The sequence below is a fragment of the Panthera pardus genome, unplaced genomic scaffold, assembly GCF_024362965.1.
Source record: "Panthera pardus isolate Hobbes unplaced genomic scaffold, ASM2436296v1 HiC_scaffold_1, whole genome shotgun sequence".
Taxonomy (NCBI): domain Eukaryota; kingdom Metazoa; phylum Chordata; class Mammalia; order Carnivora; family Felidae; genus Panthera; species Panthera pardus.
Window position 1 is genome coordinate 71598622 of NW_026526654.1, and position 19012 is coordinate 71617633.

A 19012-nucleotide genomic window follows, 5' to 3' on the forward strand; every position below is an offset into this window, starting at 1 on the left:
GCATATTGTCACCAGTAAGCCTTCAGGTGGCCTACATAACGAGGCCCTGCTGGTAGAAGTGAATTCAGTCATTCGTTGAACCAATAGCTCTTACTCCATCCAAGCCAGGCACTATGAGTAAAAGGGTTATTTCATAAAATCCAATGTATCCCATAAGAAATTTTAATTCAAAAGAGTAATGAGTTAATGAGTGTATCGCTGAGTTTAATTACAAAGGAGTCTGTGACTTAATGAGGGTATGCCTGATTCTCGACAGAAGCCATAGAAATGAAGGGAGGTATTAAAGTTGGCCAAAGACCAAGTTGCATACAACATAAGGAGCAATCAGAGAAACAGTCGACACTGACTCCCCTGTTTGTGAACGTTCACCCCCATTTTCCTCCCCAGATTGTGCAGAAGGTTGTCTTTCATTGTGTGTCATTCTCAAACAAATCAGCTCTGTGTAATCATTCTCCTTCTCTTCATGCTTTCCTTGGAGAGCTTTCTATTCTGATGTCACTCTTCTATTTGAGTCACTTTTTCTTTTCTTTTCTTTTTTTTTTTTTTAATTTTATTTTGAGCCCCTGATGCAGGGCTCGATCCCATGACCATGAGATCACAACCAGAGCCAAAATAAGGAGTCAGACGCTTAACCAACTGAGCCACTCAGGCACCCCTGAGTCACTTTTTCTAAATTTTCCATCTGTGAACCCCAACGGCTTCCTATCTGGGGAAGCAACTTTTAGGTCCCTCACTTCAACTCCCACCTAAGTCAGAAAGCATTTTCAATATACACTTTTATTTTCTCTTTAACTTTTTTCAGCATTCTAATTTTCCTGAAAATAATTTAAAAAAATTTTAATGTTTGTTTATTTTTGAGAGAGAGAGACAGAATGCAAGCAGGGGAGGGGCAGAGAGAGAGAGGGAGACACAGAATCCGAACTGGCTCCAGGCTCTGAGCTGTCAGCACAGAGCCCAATGTGGGGCTCGAAGTCACAGACTGTGAGATCATGACCTGAGCTGAATTCGGACACTTCATCCACTGAGCCACCCAGGCACCCTGTTCCTGAAAATAACTTAAGAAAAAGAGAAGCGGGTTGCCTGAGTCCTGAACCGGCTCAGAGTCAGAAGGAGAATGAAAAGGCAGTCAACCCCTGACCCACACTACAACTGGGATGTACCTTGAGGACATTTCCCCAAGTGCAGTAATAAGACAGTCACCCGAGGACAAACACCGTAGGATTGCACTTACATGAGGTACCCAGAGCAGTCAAGCTCTGAGCCCAAAGGTGGTGCTGGTTGCCAGGAGCTGGGGGGGGGGGGGGCAGGGAAATGGGAGTTATTTTTCGTGGGCACATTTCTGTTGTGCAGGATAGAAAGGTTCTGGAGATGGATGGTGGGGATGGCCGTACAACAGTTTGTCTCGTTGTTGTACTTGACGTTACTGAACTCTGCACTCAAAATGGCTAAGATGGTAAATTTTATGTTATGTGTATTTTGCCACAATTTTATAAATAAGTAAATGAACAAATAAACTTTGTGGTCTAAGAGGCGAAGAAGAAGGAAAAAAAAAATACAGTCAAACTCCTAAAGTTCAAAGGGCCCTATGGGACTGGGCAGTTGTCCAAGGTGCTCCAGGAAAATGCTGGGGCATCCTTGAGCTCCACATTCAGGGCTCCCAGGGGCTCTAGGGAGGGTGTGAGGACAAGACGTCCCTGCAGACTGCTTCCTCACTCCCTGGAAGGTTTCCAGCCTCAATCATTTTACTCAGGTCCAGTTGGAGCCTTGAGGGGAAGGAGTGATAACTTGTCATCATGTACCTCTTCCTGGTTGCCGAGTCCAGGATGGTCTCAACGTCCCCAGGGGTATATGTCACGATTGGGAAAATGCTCAACCCCACCTACCAGGGGTTTTCTCTTCCCTCTGCCCCTCCTCCCCCTACCATCTGCTAGACTTTTGTGAGACCCTGGCCTCCTGTCAGAAACAGCGGCCTTCCCCCTGGCTCCTACCCCAACCCCGGCAGCTGGGTCTCTCTCGTCACCTAGAATTTTGAGACCAAAGACACTGGGTCAGACTCCTTATCTTTCCCACATATTTACTTGTCCAGATTACTTTTTTAAAGGTGATTTAGTTGAGTTTCCCAGGGGGAGAAATCCTCTGTCAATTCTGTTCAAGACTGCATTAAAGTCATAAATAAATTTGGAGAGATCCGGCATCATATGCTTATTTTTTCTGATTATTATCAATTCTAAAATTGTAAGTTGATTCCTTTTTTGTTTAGATAGGAAGTCAAATCATCTGCCAGTAACTATGGCTTTGCCCCTTCCTTTCTAGTATTTATACCTCCTGTTTTATTTCATTGTCTGATGTATTGGCTATCACTCACAAAATGGCGAATGCTTACCCACTTTGTCCTGTCCTTGATTTTAATAATATTTTCAGGGGTGATACATTCAAAATACGGTACTTAAAAACTGGTCAAGGGCCCTGACCCATCAGAACGGCAGCACCAGCCAATCGGAACAGATGCCAGTCGGAAGCTATAGGCATAGCTAAATCAGTATGCAACGACCCAAGTGACAGGCACATAGTAAGTTCTGAAAGTTTTATCATCCAGCATGACATCATTTGTTGACCTCTAATAGATTTAAAACAGTATTTTAATTCTTATTGTGCTACAAGCTTTTATCAGGATAGAGTCAAGGGTCTTCATAACTTGGTCTCAACCTATTTTCCAGGCTTCTATCTCTCAACATGCCTCAACAGGAAGGTGCCTGATCACAAGCCTCCAGCAACTGTCTGTCAGTGATGGGGCACATCCAGTCGTGCAAAACAAGGGTTTCAGGATCTTAATGTTTCATTCCTTCTTATGGGTTACTCTGTGTCTGCGAAAACCTTCCCACTAATAACATGGAACACCATCGAGCTTTCGGGACTTAGCCGAGACATTCTTTCTGATGTCTTCCTTGACTATGTGCTTCCTGTGCACCTCTCAACAAGCAAGAGTTAGCCCCTTTCTCCTTTTCACCATCCCAGTGGCTCCTGGACACACTTCTGCATGGTCAGCCTTTCATACTGTGTTTGTATTTGGTTGTTTCCATTTTGTCTGTATTTGTGTGCAGGGAGCTCCTCTACCCTTACCACTGAGTGAGCAGAGGGTTTGATACTTAGTTAGCACTCAATACATATCTGTTGAATAAATGAGTGAGTAAATCTCACTCTGAGCATGAAGATTTATCACATAAAACCGATACATTTTAAAAATGTTAAATTTTCCTTCCTCTTAACTTACAATGCCATGAGGAAGAGCAGAGAAGAGCATCACTGTTGTGATTACCTATTGCTGTTTCCCCACTCCGAGCTACGTGGTGTAAAACAGTGCTCATTTGTTATTATATATCTCAGTTCTGGGAACTGACTGGGGTCCCGGACAGATGGAGGCTGAGGCTGAAGTCATGGGAGGGCTTTCTCACTCACATGCCGAGTGGGGGTGATGCCAGGTGGGGCTGTCAGCCAGAACACTACATGTGGCCTCTGCATGTGCCCTGGGCTTCTACACAGCGTGGCGGCTGGGATTTAAAAGCACATGTGCTGAGAGATGGAGAACCAGGGGAAGCTGAATCACTTTTTATGATCTAACCTCAGAAATAGTGGTTTGCTGGTAAATGTTTAACAACCACCTGTGTGTGCGTGTGTGTGTGTGTGTGTGTGTGTGTGTGTGTGTGTGTGTGATCCTAGTCCTTTCTGGCTTCTGCACCATAGATAATCCCACTGTGGCTGTTTCCAGGGTACTGGCATGACTTTACTGGGCACGGGGCTGGAGAAAGACATCCACCCTCACTGGAGAGCCGGTAGCATGGGCCCCAGCACATTACTGCTGACCAGTCACAAAGCATCGCTTCCTCTGTGCTCTCTTGGTTGAAGCAATCCAAAGATCCACCCAGGTTCAAGGGGGAGGGTACAGACTCTGCCTCTTGAGAGTGTTTTGAAAGTTCACAGTATAAGAAAAGTGTATGGAATAAGACAGCTCATTGAGGCCATCTTTGGGAAATCCACCTGCCTCAACCACCAAGAACAAAGAGATCCAAAGGAATGCACAGAAGAAAAGGTGGTGCACAGAAAGTCTCCAGAAGATAGGCTGGTGAGGAATCCTTTGGAGGAAGAGGATGGGAGGGGAAGGCAAAAGGATAACCTCTTCAGAGATAAAAATAATATGATGAGGAGGAACAAAAGAATAGAAATCACTTGTGGAGGAAATCTCCAAGTACAGATCTTTTCTCCTACTTTTATTTCAAACTATAGGAATAGATCTTCCTTCCTTCTTTCTTTCCTTCCTTCCTTCCTTCCTTCCTTCCTTCCTTCCTTCCTTCCCTTTTTCCTTCAATGACTATGTTTATTATATGCCAGACACTGTTCTAAGTGCAGGAATGAAACAGTAAGCAAATAAAAAGCCCTTGCTGTATTGGTTTTCTAGGGCCACTGTAACAGAGTATCACAGACTAGTTGGCTTAAACAACAAATTTATTTTTCTCACAGTTCAGGGGGCTAGAAGTTCAAGTTGAAGGTGTTGGCAGGTTTGGTTTTTTCTGAGACCTCTCTCCTTGGTTTGTAGATGGCCGTCTTCTCCTATGTCTGCCCATGGTCTTTCGTCAGTACATGTTTGTGTCCTATTTCCTCTTCTTATAAGGACACCGGTCATTGGATTAAGGCCCACCCCAGTGACCTCATTTTAACTTCATTACCTCTTTAAGGACCCCATCTCTAAATATGGTCACATTCTGAGGTATTGGGGTTAGAACTTCAACATATGACATTCTGGGGGGCGCAAATCATCCCATAACACCCACCTGCATGCAGTATACATTGTAAGATCTCACATGGTGCCTTCCTACCAACATCATGTGGCTGTAGCCACTAAGAGGTAAAGTCAAAGCACTGTGACCTCAAGGCACATGTGGGCATGGTAATATTTGATGTATGGTTATGTTCATGTGTTTGTTTCCAATTTTAAGATTTTTTTTTGTTTTAGAATACATTATCCATTTACATTATTCAAAGACCAAAGCCTTCATGGAAGGTATTCACAGAAAAGTCTTGCTTCTACCCCTTCCCCTATACCATTTCCCTCAGAAATAACCATTTTTATTAGCTTGGTGTTTTTCTTCTAATATCCCTTTGTGCAAATATAAGCAAATACATAGGTATATATTCTTATTTTCTCCTTTATACAATATGTAGCAGTATTCTGCACCTTGTTGATGGTGATTTTTTCACTTTATATATCCTGGAGAACTCTCCATATCAACCTATAGAACCTTTGCTGTATTCTTTTAACAGCTGCATAGTACTCTGCTCAGTGACATGCCATAATTTATTTAAGTTGTCCCGTGTTGCTGGACAAGTGGATTATTTCCAATCTTTTGAAGTTACAAACAATACTCCAATGAACTGAATAACCTTTATAAGTATCATTTTGTACTTGAATAGGTGTACCTGTGGGATATACTTCCAGAAGTGGAACTACTGAATCAAAAGGTAAATGCATCTATAATTTTGTTAGACACTGACAAATTCCCCTCCTTAGGGGTTGAAACATTTTGCATCCTGACCAGCACTGTACAAGGGGCCCTATTTCTATATAGTTGTGTTAACAGAGTGTATTGTTAAACCTTTGGATTTCTGCCAGTTTGATAGGTAGGAAACGCAATATTTATTTTCAATTGCATTTCTCTTTAAGTGTGGTTGGAAATTTTTTCATAGAGTCATTTTTATTTGTCTACAACCAAAGTATTCACATCCTTTGGTCATTTATCTATTGGGTTATGTGTTTCTGCTTTATTTCAGAAGCTCTTTGTAAAATGGGTGCTGTGAGTACAGCAGGAACAAAACAAAGTCTCCGCCTTCACAAGGCCAACTTCCCATGAATGATCCCTTTCTATAACTGGTACTGCTAGAAAGAATTCTCTTCTTTCAATACAGAGACTGAGGCCATGGTCAGCAATGATTGATTACATTGCCATTGTCTTCTTCTGTGAGCAATTTTCCGGGTTGACCTACTCTTCCAGGAAAATAATCTATATTCCTCATGGAATAAATCAATTTCCAAAAATAAGGGAATGTGCACTCTTGCAGTTATTAAAAATCATGTTCTCAGAAATATTTAAAGAAATGGGGAAGTGCTTATGATATATTACTGCATACAAAGACAAGCCACGAAGCACCAGGCACAGCACAAAACCAGCCTCACAGAATATATCTAGCCATAAGCATAGGAAAAAGAGTGGAAAACTGTATCCGAAATGTTTATCGTGGTTACCTCTGAGTACTGGGTTATGGATGATTTTAATTTTCTTTTTTATCCTTGCTCTGTTTCCTAATATTTTTCACAATGAATATGCATTTTTCTGAAAATTGGCAGTAATGGTCATACAAATTTTAAAAATAATATTGAACAGAATGTAAGCTAAACTTTCTGTCTTGAGTGAACAGGAGCCATTGATTTGGTGCAAAGCAGGCAGCACTAGGGAAAAGTTTATCCTTTTCAATTCTCTGAGCACATTGATGCTGACGCTCAAGTTATTTTCAGTACTCCATTCACATTCAGCAATAATAATTTCATTTGCCATTCCCCCCAGAGGCTGTAAGATTTATTTGGAACAGCCAACATTTTATGAATCGTGAATTACATGAAACCTGGAGAATACTGTAAGAATGTATTCATGTAAGAATACATTCATGTAAGAATACTGCAACTCATCTAAATCAACTGCATCTCAATAAATTTCTAATAAACGCATGGTCATGCTCCAGGCACTTAGGCCCCATACCTTAGTCTTGCCCTTACTTCCTCCATCTTAATCCCATGCAACTCTTTTGATCAGCTAATGAGTCTTTCTTTGAAATATTTCTTGTAGCTATCTATTCCTCTCTGACTCCCCAGCTACAATACCAGTCATGACTCAGACTATCTGTTGCCTCCATTACCACAGCAACCTTCTGTATCAGACAGGTATGTGTTCCGAACAAAACTGCCTAAGTTCAAATGTGGGCTCTACTTCTGCATGACCTTAGGCAAGTTTCTTGACTTCTCTATGCATTTCTTTCTTCTCTTGTAAAATGGAGTAGCAATAATATCTAATTTGTTAGTTTGTTGTGAGAAAATACATGTAAAAACACTTAGAACAGCAACTGGGCACATAGTTAATGATCAATAAATGCTAGCTATATCAATTATGTAATCAATTTATTTTCATCTACTTTGGGCCTTCTGGCCAGGTCAACAATCTTGAGTTACATCATGTCGCTCCTTTGGTTATAAGTTCCCCCTATGAGTTTTCCACTGGACAGTGGCTGACCAGGTTGTTTCAGACAACACATCTGAGAACAAGTTATGGATGTAACTTGTAACATCCATAACAACAACATTGCTGAGAACAAGTAGCAGTGCTGGACATCTCAGAAACACTGAGTCAGGGAGAAGTTTGGAGGCCAAGATCTGAATAAGGATTAAAGTCAGTAGAGATGAGTGACATTTGAAGCTGCTTCCAAAAGTGAAAGCAGTGAATGAAAAGCTGGAGGGTGTGAACGGAAGTTCCAGCAATATAAAGGGGCTTGGAGGGCTACAATTAGAGCTAAGGACGTATCAGAGAGGAGATGTTCTGGAAAACATCATAAGCATTTTTTTTTTTGGAGTAAGAGTCAATTGGAGAAGCATATCTCATAGAGATTAAAGCCCAGTTTTAGAATCATATCAACTCCTGATTGGAATCAAGTAATCAGCTTCTCTAGCCTCTCTGCTTACTAGAAGCAAAAATAAGTACCTCTGGAAAAAGATAACATCAGTGAAAGTAACCAGCCATGTAAGAAAACAAGTTTTGGTAGAAAACCAAGAGGAGAAAAACAGACAATGGAAAGACATCCACAGAAGATCTGGATCTTCAATAAGACATACACTTTGAACTATTATTAACATGTTCATGGAATTAAAAATCAAGATGAATAAACGTGACACAAAAAAAAAACCCTGAAAACTGTGTGAAATAATCACATGGATGTTTTAGACCTGAATAATATTTAGTAAATAAAAGTAAAGATTGAGGGGTGCCTGGGTGGCTCAGTTGGTTGTGTCTGACTCTTGATTTTGGCTCAGGTCATGATCTCACAGTTCATGAGATCAAGGCCCGCACTGGGTTCTGCATTGACAGCATGGAACCTGCTTGAGATTCTCTCTCTCCCTCTGTCTCTGCCCCTCTGCACTCATGCTCTCTCCCTCTCCCAAAATAAATAAATTAACATTTAAAAATTTTTAAAAAGACACAGAGCTTCCCTCTACTTAAAAAAAAAGATTGAACGGATAAGTTAAACAGCACATTAAACACACTATGTTTATAGACATTAAAATTCCTTTCTTACAATGTTTTGAAATCCTATTGCCATAAAATACTCAATACTGGGAAGAATGAAAAAATGAAAGGAAAGAATCATTTGTTTATACCACAGTAGAAACATGTTAAGCAAACCATTCTATAATAAAATCTGTTATATAGTATAAAAATGAAGGCAAAATAAAAGTATTTTTAACAAATAAACACTGAGAGAAGTCATCACAAAACCCATAATAAAGGAAACTTTAGGTTTAGGGTATGATTTGGGGAGATGTAAAAGAAAATGATCTCAAAGAGAAACATAGAGATGCAGGAAGAAATGAAGAGCAACAGAAAAGATAAAAAATATGTGTAACTATAAATAAACATTGGGGTGCCTGGGTGGCTCAGTCGGTTGAGTGTCCAACTTTGGCTCAGGTCATGATCTCAGTTTGTGAGTTCGAGCCTCATGTCGGGCTCTGTGCTGACAGCTCGGAGGCTGGAGCCTGCTTCGGATTCTGTGTCTCCTTCTCTGCCCCTCCCCTGCTCATGCGCTCTCTCTCTCTCTCTCTCTCTCTCTTTCAAAAATAAATAAACATGAAAAATATTTTTTTTTAATGTGAAATGTCAAAACATGTGAGATCCAAGTAAGTGTACTTATAGGGAAACTGACATTTTTTTTTTTTAATTTTTTTTTTTAACGTTTATTTATTTTTGAGACAGAGACAGAGCATGAACGGGGGAGGGTCAGAGAGAGAGGGAGACACAGAATCGGAAGCAGGCTCCAGGCTCTGAGCCATCAGCCCAGAGCCCGACGCGGGGCTCGAACTCACGGACCGTGAGATCGTGACCTGAGCTGAAGTCGGACGCTTAACCGACTGAGCCACCCAGGCGCCCCGAAACTGACATTCTTAAGTACATATATTAGAAAAGAGTAATGATTAAAATCAATGACTGGGACACCTGGAATGGACAAGTAAGAGGACAGGTTGAGTTTGGAGTCCAAAGAATTCCCCATCTCCAAAGAATTATTACTACTTGACTTGTCTGGCAGTTCACTGAAAAGCTCCAGCCACAGGACTTGTCTTTATTTGACCTAACTCAATGCTAATTTTGTGCAAATGGCCCTATCCTCAGGGCATTTGTCAAAAAAAAAAAAAAAAAAAAAAAAGAAAGAAACCAGTGGCAAGTTTTTAATATCTCAGTTTCCTGTGATAGTGTCACCAGTTGGAGCTAATAAGAAGCTGAGCAAAAACTTAAAAGGAAAAACAGACAACAACATGAAGATTCTGAAAAGTTCTAACATATTTCTGGAAATCTAGACGGTCACGTGTATTTGACTGAGTACATACCCAAGAAAGACCTGAGGAGGGTCATAATCTTTCACCTCAGGCTGACCTTGAGGTCCTGCACAAGCAAGGAAGTGAGGGCTAAGGCAGAATTGCAAATCACCTAAGTCATGCCCCAACACACACACCTACACAGAGTCCCTCAGCAAAGGAAAAGACACTTGCCAGTTCAAGGAAATCTCTTAGTTCAATCATTAGCTGACCACTAAGCTAAGCAGGCAGACTTCAGTGGCCACACGAGACAAAAAAAAAGAGACTTTTCAGAATTAGTCCAGGAAAGTCACTAAACAAGCAAATAGCGATAACAACAACGACGACGACAACAAGAAACAATGAACCTGAGGAGGGGGGACATCACATTTTTAGGGTTGCTATATTGTATTATTTGTATGATATTATATTGTTTAGATGATATTATTTAAAATTATATTATTTTAAATGTCCAGTTTCAACAAAAACTTAGGACACACACAAAGAAACAGGAAAGAATGGTTTACACATGGAGGGAAAAAGCATCAATAGAAACTATTATTTTGAGTTATTCTCTTTTTGGTTAGAAACTATCTGAGAAACTGGAGATGATGGTCTTCCTAGACCAAGATTTTACATCAGCTATTATAAATATGGTCAAAGGGGCGCCTGGGTGGCTCAGTCAGTTAAGCATCCGACTTCGGCTCAGATCATGATCTCACGGTCCCTGAGTTCAAGCCCCGCATCAGGCTCTATGCTGACAGCTCAGAGCCTGGAGCCTGCTTCAGATTCTGTGTCTCCCTCTCTCTGCCCCTCCCCCATTCATGCTGTGTCTCTCTCTGTCTCAAAAATAAATGGACATTAAAAAAATTTTTTTTAAATAAAATAAATATGGTCAAAGAATTAAAGAAACCATGCCTGAAGAATTAAAGAAAAGCTTGAGAATTAGGTCTTACCAAATAGAGGATATCAATAAATAGAAATTATTTAAAAAATAAGAACCAAATAGAAATTCTACAGTTAAAAATGAAAAATAGAGGGGATCGAGAGCAATTTGATCTGGCTGAAGAATCAGTACACTTGAAAACAGATCAATTGAGATTATCCAGTCTAAGCAATAGAAAGAAAAATGAAGAAAAATGAACAGAGCCCCAGACACCTTTAGGACACCATTGAGCTAATATACATGTAAAAGGAGTCCGAGAAGAATAAAGAAAGTGGAAAAAAGAATATTTTAAGAGATAATGGCCAAAAACTTCTGAACTTTGAAGAAAAACTATACCAAATCTGCATTTCCAAGAAGCTCAACAAATTTCTAGTATACACTCAAAGGGATCCATGCATAGGCACATCATAGTCAAGCTGTCAAAAGCCAAAGACAGCATCTCGAGAGCAGCAAGAGAAATGATTCATCACATACAAAACCCCTGACTGCAACGGGATTTTCCAGAAGCCTGCCCCTGGATACAATCCAGGTAGAATGTGAGGTAACAATCATTTGTGAGTCATCAACAGTGACACCCTATTGGTGAAGTCAAAAATGGAAGACGGAAAAGTCTTTCTCTTTCCACTCCTTAAAGTCCCTTACCCATTGTGGGTCTCCCTACCCTGTGAATCAGGACTAAGAGGGGCAGAGGGATCACTGCCAACAGTGTCAGGGGGTCTGTGATGTGACAATGACTGCCTGGCCTCTGAGGGCTACTGAGGACTGCCCAGTTGGGAAACAGCTAAGCAGTAAGTAACTGTTGGCTTTAGATTGGATAGTTATTTGTTCTAAGCATAGAGTTATATACAACATTTTCCTTAAAAGTAAGTTCCTGCCCTGAAGTATAATATTGAAAACTAGGCGTGTTTCTTTGATTCTTGTTTTTATATCCACAGAAGGCAGTGCCTACCTCATAGGTAGCTCTTGTAGGGAATAAGTTGGATACACTGAACCCACATATCATATTACACTTTATATCTAAATACGCATGTATGTATTTGATATTATGCTTGATTTATCTCTCAAGGATAATTTAAATGGTCATGAGAAAAACTTGCAGATGAATTTTTCTCTAACATTATAATCCGGGATACCGCCCTTCATTCAGCTGTCATTTACTTAACATATGTTATGTACCAGCTGTTGCACTGGATGCTGGACACAGAGCTGTGAAACAGTGTTCCTAGTGGGACAGGAGAGGCATATACTGACTCTGAATTTGGTAGAGACAGGGGTGTCAGGAGAGCTAGAGGAGGTGACTGAGTTCCAAAGAGTTAACTAGGTGAAGTGAAGTGGGGTTAGGCAAGGCTATCCAGGGAGAGAGACAGACATGGCAGGAAACTGAGGAAAACTTGGCATGTTTGAGGGATTGCACGTGGCCAGAGCATAGGCATCAGGGAAGGTGGCTGAGAGATAAAGCAAAAATGGTTTGTGGGGACAGATCATGATCGTCCTGGCATGCTGGTCTAAGAAGATTGAAAATGACAGAAAATAGTAACAATTGTAATTATTCTTACTTTCTGTTTAATGAGCACTTGCTATGTGCCAGGTACTGGGCTAGGCACTCAAAATGCCCAATTTACTCCCTACAAGAGCTCTGTGAGGTAGGCACCGCCTTCCGTGGATAAAACACATTCCGTCGGGAAAAGGAGTCCACAAAGAGGTGGAGAAAGAGTGGGCCGGGAAGTGGGAAGAGAGCAGGATGACCCCGTGTTATAGAAGCCAAGGGGGAGGGAGCTTCAAAAAGGACTAATGTCAAATGCTGCTAACAGGTCGGTCAGTGAGGACAAAGGACTAAACAATGCGCACGTCTCTAGGGATCTTAACAAATAGAGTTTCAGTGGAGTAAGGAGGCAAAAGGCAGATTGCTGTAGGATGGGTTGTATATGCAATACAGAAATGGTGGATAGTGATCGTCGGCTGCTCTTTGAGAAGAGTATTCAAGGAGGAGAAGGCTAGCACACGGTAAGCAGAAAGAGCTAGGGGATTCTGTGGTCAGCTGGTCGAGTGGTCGTGTTAAGATGAGAGGGACTTGAGTGTGTTCGTGTGCTGAGAGGCCGGAAGGAGCAGAGAGGGAGATAGGAAGGCCCAGGAGTGAGGGATGGCTGAGGAAATAAAGTCACCATGGGGCTGTGAGGAGATGGGGGAGGGCCTGGCTTTGCCCAGGAGCCTGTAGGCGGGGATTAACAATGGATGTGGATGCCAAGACGCTAAGCTGGAGGCTGAAGAAGTTTCAGCCTGTGGCCCTGTTTCTCCACAAATAGGAGCCCAGATCTTCTGACAAGGGACAGTCCCTGAATACTTGACTTATAATACATTTATTTCTGTCAACAAGTGTCATAAGCAGATCTCTCCTGCCGCTGCCCAAGTAGGCAGTGAGACTGGGGGAAAATCAGGGAGAGTGAACATTTAGTGCTCACTGACCTATACTTTGTAGTTTTTCCTATTCTCAAGTGACTCCATGGACTGAGCCAGTCCCCCAGAATTGGCTTCTCCATTCAGCTTTGTGGTTCTCTCTCCTCATGAATGTCGACACTGGTTCTTTGTGGAGCACAGCGCTGAAGGGAAAGCCTGCCAAGAACCACAACTGGTGTTAGACCTGCAGAAAGTGTGAGGCCATGAAAAGAGCCAGAAAATAAGAGCCTGGGAACCACTAGGCAAGGGAAATTCAGAATCAGAGAACAGTGGGGATCTCTGGTGCAAAGGAAAAAAGAATTTATTAAACTGTTTCAGTGAGTTCTCTAGTTAGTGCAAACATTGCCCAAGGAATAAGAAATAAAGCTTTAGTGTAATTTGGAAGGTGGTTACTTTTGGCATTGGAATATGTCCAGGAAACATTTCAGAAGAAAGTCAGAAGCCTGCACAGAAATGGTTTTGCTTGTCTGTTTGTTTGTTTGTTCGTTTTTGCAAACTGGAAACAGACAAGCCTCACATATAAAAATAGATTTTTGTAAGCCTTTTTTTGTTGTTTGGTGAAAAATATATTTTCTTCACTGATAACATTCAGTGTTCTTTGATTTGCTTTTTAGTGTGAGTGTTGGTGTATTTTTTTTAGCAGGATTGTATGAGGAGAAAGGAGGTTTCCTTTAAAATTAGTGACCACATTGCTAAATGTTATCATTAAGTTATCAGTAGGTCCGGGGCTTAATACAATTCTCTCTCTCTCTCTCTCTCTCTCTCTCTCTCTCTCTCTCTCTCACACACACACACACACACACACACACACACACTCCTTCCTAGTTAAAATATCAGCCCGATGGTGTTTCCAAGTAGTATTGCTTGACCACGTAATGCACTTCTAGCACTCACTAGAAGAATCTTGCCTCATCTACTTAATTGCTTGAATGGGTTTTTAACTTCAGGCCTGAGTTTTCTCAGTTATATAATGAGGTTAATCAAGGTGCCTATCTCACAGCATGGTTGAAAGGATTACACAGGTAATGCCAGTAAAGTGCCCAGCATAAAAGGGCTAAATAAATGTGCAGGGAGTTGTTGTTACTAACATTGTAATTAGAAAGTTGATTGTTGTTGACAGCTATCCTGGGCTCTAATTGACCCTGAGGCTTTGCTTATAGAGTTTCCAAATCCAGTTCAACAAACACTTGTTGAGGGCCTGCTTTGCGTTCTCATAGCAGAAAGGAAGGAAGAAGGACGCACTTTCCCCTACCTCAAGATACCAACAGTTACATAAATAAGACAACCATAATACAACCTAGAAAATCAAATTTCCAAAATTCAACGAAATTCAGTTCAAGTCAACCAACATTTCTATCAATTACCTCCTATGCCCACAGCTTCATCTTAGATGCTGGGTTACAGGGATGGCAGCAAGGCACGTCCACACCTAATTATCAGCCGAGCATGACAAGCAAACAACAGGAGTGAGTGAGGGGGTGGTGATGAACTTTGTCTGGAAGGTCCAAGTAGCTTTCAGAGGGGGCGATGTGGAGAGGAATTCAAGCCACACTGAGAAGGAAAGGTAATCAGTAGAGGACACAGCGTGTTCCTTGGCTTGGAAGCTTGAAACTGCAGGTCTTGTCCAGAGAACTGGATGTGGCCCATTATTACTGAAACTTAGCTTTGGAGATGGTAGGAAGGTCAAGGGAGTGACAAGCAGGAGTTAGGTTACAGAGGACCTTACTAGGCATTTGGATTTGGGCTGTGGTGTCTTCGGAGTTTTGCGAGCAGGTGTGATACGTGTTTTAGAAACATCCCTGGGGCAGGGTCCCTGGGTGGCTAAGTCAGTTAAGCATCCAACTCCTGATTTTGGCTCAGGTCATGATCTCACGACTGGTGGATTTGAGCCCCGTGTCCGGCTCTGTGCTGACAGTGCAGAGCCTGCTTGGGATTCTTTCTCTCTCCCTCTCTTTCTGCCCCTCCCCCTCTTGAGCATTCGCCTTCTCTCTCTCTCTCTCAAAATATAAATAAAGAAACTTAGAAACACCCCTGAGGCTACAGTAGGGGTGGATGGGAGGGTAAGGTCAATACCAGAGAGACTGGTGAGACTGTCACAGGGGTCCTGGTGCAAAGCAGCCGTGGTCAATGACATGAATCTGAGGGCATGGTTCCAAGAAATGTTAACAATCATAACTGGGAGGGTTGATGATTGATTCAAAGTCTGGTGAGGAAAAGGAAGGAGTCAGGGATGAGCTCCAGGTTTCTGGCTTGTGTGGCTGGGTGGACATGGTGATGCCACCGTCTATCCCTTCATCACACACACACACACACACACACACACACACACACACACACTCCACCTATGTGTCCTTCCTTCTCCCCTACTCCCTGATCCCGAGTCTGAAAATGGAAAAACAAGAAGAAAGCCCAGAGGGACTTCCCAAAGGGAAGTCATGTTGCTCCATTATGTGGTGCTTAGCAAGGCCCACGGAGTGAGGCCAGACCCCGGCAGCTCCTTCCGGAAAGCTCAAAATGGAAATTAATGCCCTCACCAGGTACATGCACCCTTTGTCTTCCCTTCCTCTGATCATTCTCCTGTGTCCAGCCCTTTTTCTCATCGCTTGACCCACCTTTGTACTTACTGTAGTCTGGAGAGTGCTGATATCTGATACCTCAGATATATGGCAATGTTCTCTCTCTCTGCCTCTCCTCCCTTTATTTCTTTTCTTTTCTTTTCTTTTTTCTTTTCTTTTCTTTTCTTTTCTTTTCTTTTCTTTCTCCCTTCCTTCCTCACTTCCCTTTCTTCTTTCTGTCTTTCCTTTCTTTCTCCCTAGCTTATATTTTATTGTAAAATATAATACATTTATCGGAGTACTTGAAATATATATCTACAGCTTAACATATTTTTATAATGAACACACCTACAACCACTACCCCAGTAAAGAAATAGAATACTGCTAGCTCCTCAGGAGCCCTCCTCATGTCCTCACCTAATCACCACCACCACTTCCCTATCCCATCCTCCCCTCTCAAGCAACCACTATCTCGACTTATGGGTCTCACTTCTTTGCTATGCTTTTTTGTGTTATCACCTAAGTATATAAACAACAGAGTTTAGTTTTTCCTGTTTGGGAACTTTATTCTTTGAAATTCTTTGATCCTGCGTTTCTCTCTCTCTCTCTCTCTCTCGCTTTATATGTTTGTTTATTGAAGAGAGAGAGAGCAGGGGAGGGGCATAGAGAGAGAGAGAGGGAGAGAAAAAATCTCAAGCAGCCTCCCCTCTGTCAGTGCAGAGCCTGATGTGGGGCTCAATCCCACGACCCATGAAATCATGATCTGAGCCGAAACCAAGTCAGACACTTAACCGACTGAGCCACCCAGGTGCCCCAATCTTGCTTCTTTCTTTAAAAATTATGTTTATACTATTCATCCACATTGTTGCACATAGCTGTGCTGTCCATTGCATGAATATACTACCATTTTTAAATTCCATTCTATTGTGATGGCCATTGGATCGTTGCAGTTGAGCGTTTATGAACAAGTCTCCTCAGACATTCTTGTACATGTCTCCTGGTCACAATTCATAAGATTCCTCAGGGTACATACCTGGAAGTGGAGCTACTGAGTCATATAGCCTCTTCCCTATTGTTGAGTATTACTTGATATTGTGAGAGCTCCTCTTATTTGTATCCTTGCTAACATTTGGCATCGTCTCTTACCTTACTGTTTTAAGTCTTTGTCCCCCAAATAGACTCTTCTACTAAAATAGTACCCCCTAGGCCAGTGGGTCTCACCCTCTGCTTTTCAGGTGGCCTTAACAGAACACTCACACCTGTGGCACCCTGCTGCGAGCATGGCCGTGAGAAGGTTATGAGCGATCCCCAAGTGAGAATGCCGAAACTTCAAATGAATTCTCATTGGTTTAACAAAAGCAAAGCATTGAGGGGCTGCAGTACTTTATTATTTAAAAGTAAAAGAAAACTGTGACACACCCCTTGAAGTGATCGTGTCACACTTGTGTGTTCTGATATCCTAGTTGAGCATCCCTGTCCTTGTTGGCCGAGATTCTATGACTTCAGTGGCTTTGACTTTGAATGTATTGACTCCCTCTTCAGCCCAAAGCTATAACCAGCCAGCATGTTTCTCTACCAAATCTCATCTCTCACAAACACATGCGATGGGTCAAAGAGAGAAATGGTTAAATTTTCCTAAATCAGATAATACAGACCCAAGGGCTCGTTCTCTGGCATGTAATACTCATGAACTTTTTTTCTGTACTGCCCCTGCAGGGTTTGACCAGCTGACCTGGACTTGGCCAACAGTCCTGTCCTCCATCATGGCCACCCCACCATTCTGGCTAACTAAGAAGATGTTTCCCTTCAAAGTGAGCAAATGGATGGGGCTTGCTTGCTTTCGGTCAATGGTGGGATCCTCACCCAACATACGCCAGAAGAAACTAATCTGCAAGTTGCAGGAAGATAAGGCTTTTCGGGAAGAGATGAAAATTTTTCTTGAGAAAATAGAAGACTTCAGAGAAAAGATGTGGAATTTCCGAGGCAAGATCCATGCTTTCCGGGGTCAGATCTTGGGCTTTTGGGAAGAGGAGAGACCTTTCTGGGAAGTAGAGAAGACCTTCTGGAAAGAGGAAAAAGCCTTCTGGGAAATGGAAAAATCTTTCCGGGAAGAAGAAAAAACCTTTTGGAAAAAGTACCGTACCTTTTGGAAGGAGGATAAGGCCTTTTGGAAAGAGGACAATGCCTTATGGGAAAGAGACCGGAACCTTTTTCAGGAGGACAAGGCCCTGTGGGAGGAAGAGAAAGCCCTGTGGGTGGAGGAAAGAGCTCTTCTTGAGGAGGAAAAGTCCCTGTGGGAGGATAAAAAGTCCCTCTGGGAGGAAGAGAATGCCCTCTGGGAAGAGGAGAAAGCATTCTGGGTAGAAGGTGGTGGCCATATTGCTGAGGAGCAGATACCTGAAGACAGGCACCACAACATCAATGGAGGGCCCCAATCACTGGCCCTCTTCCGAGGCAGAGCGTGAGAACAGGACATGAAGGGACATGGGGTCCAGACTCTGTTGGATAGGGATTCAAGTCCAGGGTGACCCAACGTGCTGGAGAAAATAGGCACTTGTTTGTCTCCTTGCTTCAAAAGACCTAATAAAGTCCTGAGAAGAGGTTTGGGAAAACAACTTCTTCAATAAGGCCTGCTTCATTTTTTTTTTTTTTTCCCACTTTTGTGATTATCCAAGGCCATATTTCCACCTTCCAGGCTGTACTGCTATCTGTATAGAACTTGGTTCTGGGCACTTCACCATGAGCCCACCATGTGTGAGTGTTTGTGAATAGAGACCCTACAGCTCTCTTTAAAAGTCAGAATGGGAGAGAAGAGAGGCTGAGACAACTCCAGTTAGAGACACATAGGGACAGAGAGCAGCTGAGTCACCTATGCCTCTGGTGTGCTGGGGGACAATCATTCTTTTCCACTCTGAGCAGGCTTAGAGGCCTGGAGCAGGCTGACAGCTTTTCAGAGAAGGCCACAGTGCCTTCATTGTGCTTCATTGTCCCTGCAGGCCTTTTAGAACACACAGGCTGAATTCCCTAATGGTCCTGTCACTTGTGGTTCCCAATGCCCAGCAAACTTCTCAATTCCAGTTCTCTGTAGCCTGAGAAAGGGGCGGGGCATAAGGCAAGGGCTCTAGAGCAAGGCCCTTCCCTGCCGGTGAAGTCAAAGTGTTCCACATAGGACAGTCTCCCTGCCACATGTGTTCCCATTCACACAGGCCTCACTACAGGATCAATTCCTTCCTTCGAATCTCTCTCCTTCATTCAAAATTAAAATGCCCCAAGGAGGTAATACACTCAATGAATGTACACTCATGTGGTCAGCAACTTACACACCCAGCTTTTCCTCTGGGATTAGATGGTCTCTGTGGGCATTGGTATGGAAACGAACAGAAGGTGGAAGTGGAG

At 42.4% G+C, this 19012-nt stretch overlaps 1 protein-coding gene and 1 long non-coding RNA gene across 3 annotated transcripts; both read left to right on the forward strand.

Moving 5' to 3' along the window:
- The first annotated feature begins 2635 nt into the window (after positions 1-2635).
- Positions 2636-6177, forward strand: LOC109265840 (uncharacterized). Its single transcript, XR_002079368.2, has 3 exons — positions 2636-4120; positions 5467-5514; positions 5824-6177. It is a non-coding gene; the product is annotated as an uncharacterized LOC109265840 (long non-coding RNA).
- A 793-nt stretch (positions 6178-6970) lies between these two features.
- Positions 6971-18231, forward strand: CCDC70 (coiled-coil domain containing 70). Of its 2 annotated transcripts, none has more exons than XM_053899885.1 (2): positions 6971-6988; positions 17333-18231. In XM_053899885.1, the coding sequence occupies exon 2, from the start codon at positions 17380-17382 to the stop codon at positions 18079-18081; it is 702 nt and encodes a 233-aa protein (XP_053755860.1). In that variant the 5' UTR covers positions 6971-6988; positions 17333-17379; the 3' UTR covers positions 18082-18231. The 2 variants fall into 2 exon arrangements, with proteins under 2 accessions (XP_053755860.1, XP_019303183.1); XM_019447638.2 differs by lacking the exon at positions 6971-6988 and adding an exon at positions 11213-11395.
- Positions 18232-19012: the final 781 nt, after the last annotated feature.

What these genes read in the sequence shown, in the direction of transcription:
- CCDC70 (XM_019447638.2), top strand. Translation starts at nt 11,338, where the DNA reads ATGACTGCCTGGCCTCTGAGGGCTACTGAGGACTGCCCAGTTGGGAAA. An exon ending in AGTTGGGAAACAGCTAAGCA is followed by an intron (nt 11,396 to 17,332) that starts GTAAGTAACTGT and finishes CTGCCCCTGCAG; the next exon opens with GGTTTGACCAGCTGACCTGG.